At 33.0% G+C, this 10426-nt stretch overlaps 1 protein-coding gene across 1 annotated transcript; it reads right to left on the reverse strand.

Moving 5' to 3' along the window:
- Nucleotides 1–1140: 1140 nt before the first annotated feature.
- On the reverse strand, nucleotides 1141–6573 carry LOC109156423 (telomere repeat-binding protein 5-like). Its single transcript, XM_019304285.1, has 10 exons — nucleotides 5980–6573; nucleotides 4805–5025; nucleotides 3951–4707; nucleotides 3640–3861; nucleotides 3479–3550; nucleotides 3285–3364; nucleotides 2954–3192; nucleotides 2008–2334; nucleotides 1861–1924; nucleotides 1141–1597 (listed from the first exon to the last, which is right to left on the reverse strand). The coding sequence occupies exons 2-10, from the start codon at nucleotides 4883–4885 to the stop codon at nucleotides 1427–1429; spliced, it is 2013 nt and encodes a 670-aa protein (XP_019159830.1). The 5' UTR covers nucleotides 4886–5025; nucleotides 5980–6573; the 3' UTR covers nucleotides 1141–1426.
- Between the last annotated feature and the right edge of the window lie 3853 nt (nucleotides 6574–10426).

Here is a 10426-nt window from a genome sequence, read left to right on the forward strand (position 1 = left end):
ACATTGTAGTATCTGTTCAAACATACTTTCTCAACATTTTTTTTTCTTTGGATGCTACTGACTCTATTACATTGTAGTATCTGTTCAAACATACTTTCTCAACCTAATGAAGCACACAGTGTTCTTGGCGTAAACAAACCTATTTAAATTTAAAACTATTTAAATTTTATGAAAATGTCATTTTTAGTCTTTTTACATATATCAGTTTATCAAAAAACTAATTTTACCAAACACTTTTAGGGTCCGTTTGAAAATCCGAAAAATGACTTCTGAAAAATGTTCTCTGGAAAATAAGTCATTTTTCAAAAAATATTTTCTTTTCCGGTGTTTGGCTACACTACGGAAAACTGTCATTGTGTGTTTAGTTCATTTTTCAGAAATGAACAGGAAAATGAATAGAATTGTATACTTCAACATTTTAATTATTTGGTACTTTTGATAAAATTCTTCTATGAATAACACTAAGCCTGGAAGATAATTTTGAATATATATATATATATATATATATATATATATATATATATATATATATATAAAGTACACACGTTGTATATATATTAAGTATATATAATTGTATATAGATACTACATACATATATATATCGACAGTACGTACACACACACTGTATATATATATAGTACACACACACATACGTTGTGTATAAAGGAGAAGTAGAGGAAGTGATGTGAGGAGAAAGAGGCTAGAGGAAGAAGAGTTGGAAAATGACTAATGAATCATTTTCTCGGAGAAAGAGGCTAGAGGAAGAAGAGTTGGAAAATGACTAATGAATCAATTTCCTCCAACACATACATATTTTCCTTTGACTAATGAATCATTTTCCATAGACCTCATTTTCCAAACACAAACTCAGAAAACATTTTCCTAAAGTCATTTTCCGAATTTTCAAACGCACCCTAATCATAATCAGTTAGTTTAACCGATCTTCAGTTTTCAGCTTCTAGCTTATAACTTTCTAGCTTTCTGGTATTTTTCAGCTTTCAGCTATCTTTTCAACTAGATTTGCAAAACATAGCCATAATTTAATTGAATGTAGTGCTTACTCTAATTATCTGCGGTTTACCTACACTCCACAATCCACATTGCATTCTCTATTAGACAAAGCAAGCAATAGATCAAAAATACACAGAACAACAAAGAATTCTTGCAAAGCATTGAGGAAACTGGAAATGCAAAAGTCTTGACACAAGGAAAAAAAAAAATCCCATTAGCAAAGCACTTATTGAATCAAGCATTTACAATGCGCTAAGCCCTCCACGCAGGAGACAAATCACCACCTGAAGCTACACAATAATATCGCATGTACTAATTTACTTGCACCATTTCGTATTCTTTACATCAAGTTTATATGAGTAATTAACATATAGTCGAGTCAGAGTCCCCTGCGCCCCCTCCCTCCCTAATACTCCTAGAGAAGAAGACAAGTCTCGGGGTGCTGTTTCATCTGTTGCTTCGCTTGTTGCTGCGACCAGTAGGCGTGGGCGGTCAGGACCCTGTCTAGCAGCTCCTGGGGCACCGGCTCGCCTCTTCTTTGCTGTGGAGATATTCTTGCAGTATGCACTAATGTTTTCCATTTGTCCTATATTCATATCAACACAAACCTAATGTCACGTAATCATAATTGAAGCATGTGCTCCATCTCAACTAAAAGCCTAAACTGATAGTTGGATTGCAGCAAGGGCATAATTCAGCATTCCAGCCACATTAGAACGTTTTTATAGGGAGGAAATCTTATCAAAACCAGTTGACAAAAGTTTCGTGTAGAATATGTAAACGTGAAATGAAAATCTAATTTAGTCAGGTCAACTTATAAATGCAAGGAGAATGTAAGATGGTTTTTACCTTCAAGTCGACATAAGTTCGGTGCTTGGCGTTGTCAAAAGCCCGAAGCTTAACATCACGCCATCTGCAAAACAATATAAGCATCATGCGGATAAAATTAACACTACTAAAAAAAAGTTATGTAAAATAGCTTTATTGCAAACGAACCTTCCAGTACCAAGCTTCTCAACAGCTTGAACAAGCGCTTCCACTTCAGTAACGGAGAAAGGTCGGCGAATTCGACGTCGTGCTGCCTCAGATCGCTTTGGTTTCCGCACTGGAACTGCGGCAAATGTTTCCAGATTTACCCCTGGGGCAGCAACCAATGCTCTTGAATCTGCTGCATGTTTTTCTAACGAGACATTGGCACGGGATGGATCTAAATCATGACTACTTCCAATGAAATTGATCAAATTTGTTCCTGCTTCATCATTGAGGATATTGGCAGGTCCCGCTTGCACCACAGCATGAGCTATGCTGCGAGCAGCTGGATACCTAGTGAGAAATCATTAATGTAAAATCAGCAAAAGCTAAGATCCCAATTAATACTAAGTTAACTTTGATATTTAATGTGAAAACACTAGCATGAGGAAAATGATAGCACAAAAAGAAGCCGAGAAACTAGGAAAAAGGGATCCACATCCAAGTGTATTCCGCGGAGGCCAGGGAAGGGCCAAGTCCAGCACCAGGTGGCCAGGGGATTGTTGGGCGAAAGCCTGAAGGGCCAAGTCTAGCACCCTGCCTCTCGAAAACGTGGTGGTATAAGGAAATAAAGTTGTCTCTCGAAAATCACTACTGGAAATTATGGAATTTTCGGCCACCTGAAAGTGATCTTAAATCAAGTCGAAAGCCTTGTTCTGACCACTTTTGGTATCCGGAAAAACCTTTGTTGCTATTTCCGACCACTTTTTGCTTTCGACTTGATTTAAGATCACTTTTAGGTGGTCGGAAATTCCATAATTTCCAGCAGTGAATGTGGCGGTATATAAGGAAATAAAGTTGCGCCTTCGCTACAAGCTATAGCTTTTGGCATAGTGGTAAACGCTTGATCCTAATAACGCGAACATATCTGTATAATTAAGACCAATAGGAGATGACTAGATATGTGGGATACCTTTTTAGTGGTCTTGGTGTATCACAATAAGGTTGAGTATGGGCTTCTGAACCCAGAAGTGGGGGATCTTGAGAAGGATTGGGCTCAAGAGTGAAACCCAGAGCATCGAGCTTGTTATTGTGAGAAATTCCTGTCTGTAATAAGGTTTTCTTGTCATCTCCAACTTTCTTTCCTTGGAAAACCACACCAACACATAGCCCATCTCCAAGAATTCTGGTCACTGCCTCCATGACTGTCCTCTGAAAAGCATTATGAAAAACAATAGTCTTTAGACTTCACAGACAAAACAAAAAACGGAATTGTATAAGGGAATTAAAGTTTGCGTGCATGCCTTGAGAGAACCAATGGTTGCAGTTTCTGGAATCTCTATGAAAAGTTCAGGAACTCGGAAAGACTTAATTTTGAGCTTCACTGAGTAAAACGAAAACCATTTTTTATGTCAGAACCCCTCTGATCAACAGAAATGGACTCACTCAAACTATTTATGTATGTAAAGGAAAATTATTCCGTGAAAGGATCTCACACCATGGGGATCACCAGGCCTAAAGGATGCTTGTTCATCCACTGCAAAGGTTGATTGCCCAGTTGTTGAGTGGGCTGCCAGAATCAAATGCATGTCAATAAGAGTGATGCGAAAATGAAAACAGACCCGTGGGGGAGGTTATTTGTGAAAAACAAGAATGAACCTGTTGGTAATGTGAGACAATAACGGGAGGCATCTCCATTAGGAGTAGTACATAATCCATTGCTACTTTTCACTCCACTATAACCCCTAGCAAGTGAAGTACACATTCCATCGCTACTTTTCCCCCCATCGGAGTTTCCTACCGAGCCACAATCATAGAGCTTTCTTTTTTTGTAAGGGTAATCTCTGAGAGATCTTTGGTGCTTGAAACTGCTTTCAACATCTGTAGATATCATCGCCACTACCAGATCAATCAAATTACGCATCAAATAAACGAAAACCCTACCAAAACCAATACAATGCAATACTCACCAGCATCTAGATGTTGCTTATCACTCGATTTTGAATTCAATTCCCAATATTTAGATGCCAGTAACTTCTTCACCCTTTGATCCCTCATTCGCAGTGATGGCCTGAAGGCCTTATTAGACGTGCTACGTAACGGGTTTTCGTCATCATCTCTACTACCTAACTTTACATCGTCCCTATTTGCAGGAGGCAAGGACCCACAAGGGACGTGGTTCCTTGATAAAGTTAACTCTACACTATTGTCTGAACAAACTAAAGTTGACGTTTTTTTCCTATCCCCAAGGACCGGAAACTCTGAACTGCAGATGCCATCCTTACTATCGGTTGCAACCTTGACATTATCAGACACCCGATTGCCTCCTGATTTACAGCTAGAGAAGACTTCGCCATTACCCAATTGCTCCACTAAAGCAATCGTATCTGAGAAATCACAAGTGGTTATAACAGATGAAGGTCCAGACAATATACCATTTCGGGAACGTGGGAGTTCACTCGAACAGTTATTTAACACGGGGGCCTGTGAAACGAGCTCAGAAATAAAGAAACCCCGTTCTTTACTTCCTCGATTGCAAGATCTTTCTAGCATCGTTCCTTCTTCATTCTGTTTTTCCTTCTTGATATTAACTTTCTCAAGTGAAGTATTGTCTTTCGAACTAGAAGAGCTTTCCCCCTCCAGCAGTAACTTGCCAGCTACACTAGCTAATAATTCAAATGCACACATCTGATTGTCACCGCCTTTCCTCCAAATAACGCTTCTCCGCTAAAAGAGAAACGATAATAAGGACACTGTCCCAAAAGCATCTGCATAAAAATGCATAAAATTCAATTCTTCTAATCCATAATGCGGATCGACTTACCCTCGCTGATCTGGTAGCTCGTGGTATTGGTGGCACCTGATAGCCATTAAATCCGTAATCCAATCTCTTTTGCAACACCATATCTCAAAGGCATGCCAAGAACTCAAAACACACAGAACACTATCATTATTTTTATTTTTTTTTGTTTTTTAAATCAAATTTACTGCCACAGATTCACTAATCATCTTCCAAAAGCCCAAAGGACAAAGAAACCCTGCATTCTGCAATCAAGACAAAGAAAAGGTTTAGAAGTTAAATTACAACAGGATTATAAGACGATTTTGTATCAAGATAGAATATATTATTGATGAAAACTTTTCATAAGAACCTTTTATACAGTAAATTCAGAAGAATGAGAAGGATTTGATTTGTTTGAATATGATCTTTCATCAAAATATTTTGAAAACAATTCAGTCAGCTCTGCAGATATACTATATAGTTAACACATCTAAAGGGAATCCCTAAAATAGAAATTTTTTAAAACAATAATATAATGAGAAAATTCAAAGAAACCATCTATATCCGAGTGTGAGGAAATTGAGAAAAACCAATTTAATCATTCTAAGGATTTCTCTCAAGATTCTTCATTTATTATCAAAAACACCTTTTTATAATATCATGGAAATCGAAAATGGCTATACCCAAGGATAGAGAAAAAAAAACCCTTCATAAACCCTGAGAAAACAATTTTGGAAAGATAACATCAGGGAAGAAAAGGAAAATAATAATCCCTTGGTATAATCAAATAGCCCTTGGATGTCTCAAACCCAGGAAGGAGATCAACCAACACAAACTTAGAAACATTCATTAGATTCTATATGAACTAGTGGATCTAAAGGAAAATGCAAAAATCTGAAAGGGGATAAACATCACTTTTGGACCTCTCAAAACTTATAAAAACAACAAAACCCAGATCGAAAAAATGAAAATCCAAAACTGAATTGCAGCAAGATTTCCCAGTTCATATCAGAAAACGATATTTGGAACAAAAATGTCAAAATTCTTGGCAGCAGAAAACAAAAATAGAAAGAAAAAAAAAATTGAAATTTTCACTTGGACTCTTCACCAAAATAAATCACATTTGATTAAAAAAGAAAAAAAAAATGAACCAAAGCGGCAAAGATTTGAACTTGATCAAGATAGAGCAACAAACAAGTCAGAAATGATCATCTCACCTGCAAGCAACCGACTTTTCGTCAAAATTCATGAGAATTCTCCCTAAAAACCCATGCTTTGAAGAAGCAAAGCAAAAGCTTACACAATTGAACACCAACAATGCAAGATCGGAAGTGGGCGGAAAATTTGAAACTCAGAAATCTAATAATCTAGGAAAGAAAAAACAAAAACCCAGACAGAGTTTTCGTGGATCACGTAAACAGAAACAGCCCCTATCCTATCCCATGGTTTTCTCGCTCTGCCTTCCTCAAGACCCAAACATTTTCCGACACGCAACCGTAGTTTTATAGTTTTTTTCTTTCTCCTTCTCTCTGCAAAAACCCTCTGAAAACCATCCTATCTGTGGCTTAAAGCCTTAAACCCCAGTTCTTATACAATTGACCCCCAGTCGCTAAAATCTTGTTAGAAGACGGGTACAGAGCGTTGCTTACAGAGACCATCAAACAACCTAAAGACCGGTTCGTCGCCATGAATGGCCCACACTCTCCCTGCCAGGTTGGCTCTGGATGCTGCCACGTGGAGGGATATACGGATCGGGTGGTCACCGCCTGGTTTTGCACGATCGAGAAAAACGTTGGGTCACGAAACAGGGAAATTTCCTTTATTTTATCCTACAATTTTCTTTCCCATGTTAATTACGGAGTATTTATTTGTCGGAAAACTTTTTATTTGATTTTTTGTTATTATTAATTTTTTTTTTTTAACTCTATTTTCCAACCTACTTTCGCTTATAATAAAAATCTTTATATTATTTAACAAAAAGTTTGAATCCAAACTTTGAGAATACAATCTTAAAGGGTGTTTAGTAGTAAGGAAATGTTGAATTTTACTAGGAATTTAAAAGGTGAAAAAGTTACTCACACGGTACAATTTTTGATTTGGTAAAGTTTGAATGAATGACAATCACATTTTATGATATTAAGAAAAGTAAATTATCTCAAAACTTAGCATAGTTGGTTCGTCGCGCTCACTTAACGTAGGAAAAAGACCTAAGGATGATGGAAGATTTAGGGGTCGTTTCCTTCGTTTCTCTGTTTTTCCTTTTTCAATTTTCCATTTCTCCATTTTTCCAATTTTCCATCTCTATTTTTCCAGTTTTCTATTTCTCCAATTTTCTGATTCCATTTTACAAATTTCATAATATGGAGCACAAGTAATAATAATAATAATAATAATAATAATAATAATTTATTTTACAAATTTATTTTTTGAATAAAAAAAAATCAATACACTAATACTAAATGTACAAAAGATAACAAAAGTTGATAAAAACATATTTCTAGATAACTAAAACTATTTCAATCATTTTAGTACATAATTTTAGTACATAAATAATAATAATACTAATAATAATCAAAATAATAATAATAATAATAATAATAATAATAATAATAATAATAATAATAATAGTAATTAAATGGGAAAACGCTAAAGATATAATAATAATAATAATAATAATAATAATAATAATTTTGAATGTGAAAAAGCACAAAATGGGAAGTAAAAACTGTAATGATAATAATAATACGTAATAATAGTAATTGAAACCAAAATGGTAAATAATAATAATAATAAATAAATAAATGGCGGCTGTGCGCAGGGGAAGAGGAAGGGAAGTAAAAAATGGGAAAGGCGTGCATACTTAATAATAAGCAATATATACACTAATGTGTTGCTATTCGGAATCGATCCATAGACCCCAAGAAATAGCACTGTTCACGCGCGCGGCTCTCTCCATTCTTCCATTTGGAGAACTTTGTTTATCTATTCTCCAAATATAGTGAAAAAGTGGAGAATGGAGATAGAATGTGAATTTGGAAAAAGGATTTTAGTAAACAAGTTTTCCATTCTCCATTCTTCTACTTCTCCAATTCTCCAATTTTTTGGAAAATTCTCCATTTTTCCAAGTTAGTAAACGACCCCTTAGATTCCACTGAAAACATGTATGGGCAAAAGACTCAAGGATGATGAAAGGTCAAGATTGAATTCATATTTGTGCGCTCTTGTGCGCACAGACTATGATATGACCAGTGGGTTGATTGCGCGACTCGCGATTTACATCTATAGTGACTCTAGGGGCGGAGTTCTATGGGCTTATGATTAATCCGACAAAGCTGGGATCACCTAAGTTTAAAAATAAAAATAAAAATAAAAATAAAAATAAAAAAAACAAGTAAATCCCACCTAAGAGAGGGAGGTTTTTTTTTTTTTTCGAGTGACTGAAAATCTACCAAATTTATTCAATCACACATATATATATATATATATATATATATATATATATATATATATATATATATATATATATATATATATATATATATACTTTTTTAATGTCAATTAAAAGTCTCTTATAAATATATTTTTTAGAAAAGAATTATCTCTCCCATCCGTGCACATTATTTATATGATTCATTATACAACGATGCAATACGTGTGTGTGGATTCATTTTTTTTTTTTTTTGAGTACTATTGACTCTGCTACAATGTAATATCTGTTCATAGCTACTTTCTCAACCTACTGAAGCACAATGTGTATTCATTTATATATGTAGTACTTTATATATAACTTGATTAACTTGAGTTTAATTTTGGTTACTTAATTAATTTGATGATGACTTGATGATTTTTTTATTTTTCTTTTACATATGGTTTATTAATTTATAAGTGATTTATTAAACTCTCGATTATTTGTTATGTTTTTTTTTTTATAAATGTTGTATATTGCAAGGATAACTTAGAGATCAAATTATAAAAATTTTATTGAGAAAGTTTAAACGAACCAGACATGTTAAATTAATTTTTCAAGTAATTTAATTGTTATGTTTCTAAAGTAACACCAAACATGTTAATTAATTTTTCTCAAGTTATTCATATCAAACATATTTTTTGAAAACATTTTTTTGAGAATTTAATTGATGAGAAAATACTGAACCGCCTCTAAAACTTATGAAGAAGTGTTTTACTACTTTTGAGGTCCTACCCAACGTGAATACAATTATAAGTCTCATGTGTGATCCTATATGAGAACATGCTCTCAAATAAAAAAGTAAGGACTTGTATGATTCATCCATTTAGATAGATCAACAGTTGAGTATTACTGAAAAATAAGAGGAAAAAAATAATTGTGTTAATTTTATAAATATTACAAATTTAAAATTTTTCAATAATTATAAATTTAACTCGTATATAACTCTTAAATACTAATTTCTATATCACACAAATTTAGGTGTGAAATGAATCTGTATAATATAATACTCCATCTATCCTATGACATGTTTATTATTTATTGGTAAAATTAATTATTTTTGTATTAATTTTTTTTTAATATTTTTAAATTATTTTTAAATTTGATTTTTTGTGTTTAATTATACTTTTATGTAATTTATAAATATATAAATTATATTTTATATACTAAAATTAAACTTAATATTATGAAAAAATTGAATTAAAAATAACTTCAATCAAATCCCGTTAACCAAACTAGACACATAAAATAAGACGATAAATGAAAATTGATATTTTTCTATGGATCAATAAGTATTACATTTTCACTGAAAAATATGTAACAAATACTATTTGTGTGAATAATTTATATTTATTTGTTACTTATACACTAAATCATCTCAAATTAGATGAAAATGACAACATTTTTATACAATTTTAAAAAAATAGAATTACCATAGTTTGATGTCTTCAACTAATTTTCAACAACAAACAAAACACACAAGCCAAAATAAGAGGTGAATTAATTCAAAGATGACAATGCAATATGGACCCAAGTGTTTTGGCAATAAGCAATTTGATGTGACTTTGTTTTAATTAATTTATCCAAAGATGTTTTGGTACTATATTATCTAACGTGACTTAGTTTATTTAAATAATTTATTAAAAATTAAAATAGGTTAAAATAATAGCTAATGAATATTTTGACGAGAAATATGTATGTCAATTTGTATAAAAATTTGATTTGAATAATATTTGGTTTAATTTAAAAATATGGTTCAAAAGATAGGAAGTTTTGTTACATAAAAGAGAGCATTTCTTTGAATAAGTATTTGCTTTAATTTCCGGTTAACGCAAATTTGATGCATGCAATTAAGTAATTGCTCATATCCTTTGAATGAACAATATTATCTATAATTCTAACATTTGTTATTATATGAGTCTTGGATACACTTACACTTCTCTCAACATTTTATATTTAAAAATTACTTACAATAATGTAAAGCATTAAAAAAGAAACGCATTATACATGAACATATATCACATGACCTACTAACATAATTTCATTGATTAGCAAGAAGTTTGCATGTTGTGTGTAGCTCAATTGGTCACAGGAGTAATGTTTGAGAACAATAATTCGGGATCGAATTTAATTAACCACACTGTGGGAGCAATCTCATGTATTTAGCTTAGTTACCATAATTTATATCCCAACGTTTT

The sequence above is a fragment of the Ipomoea nil genome, unplaced genomic scaffold (assembly GCF_001879475.1).
Source record: "Ipomoea nil cultivar Tokyo-kokei standard unplaced genomic scaffold, Asagao_1.1 scaffold2705, whole genome shotgun sequence".
NCBI classification, from domain to species: Eukaryota; Viridiplantae; Streptophyta; class Magnoliopsida; order Solanales; family Convolvulaceae; genus Ipomoea; species Ipomoea nil.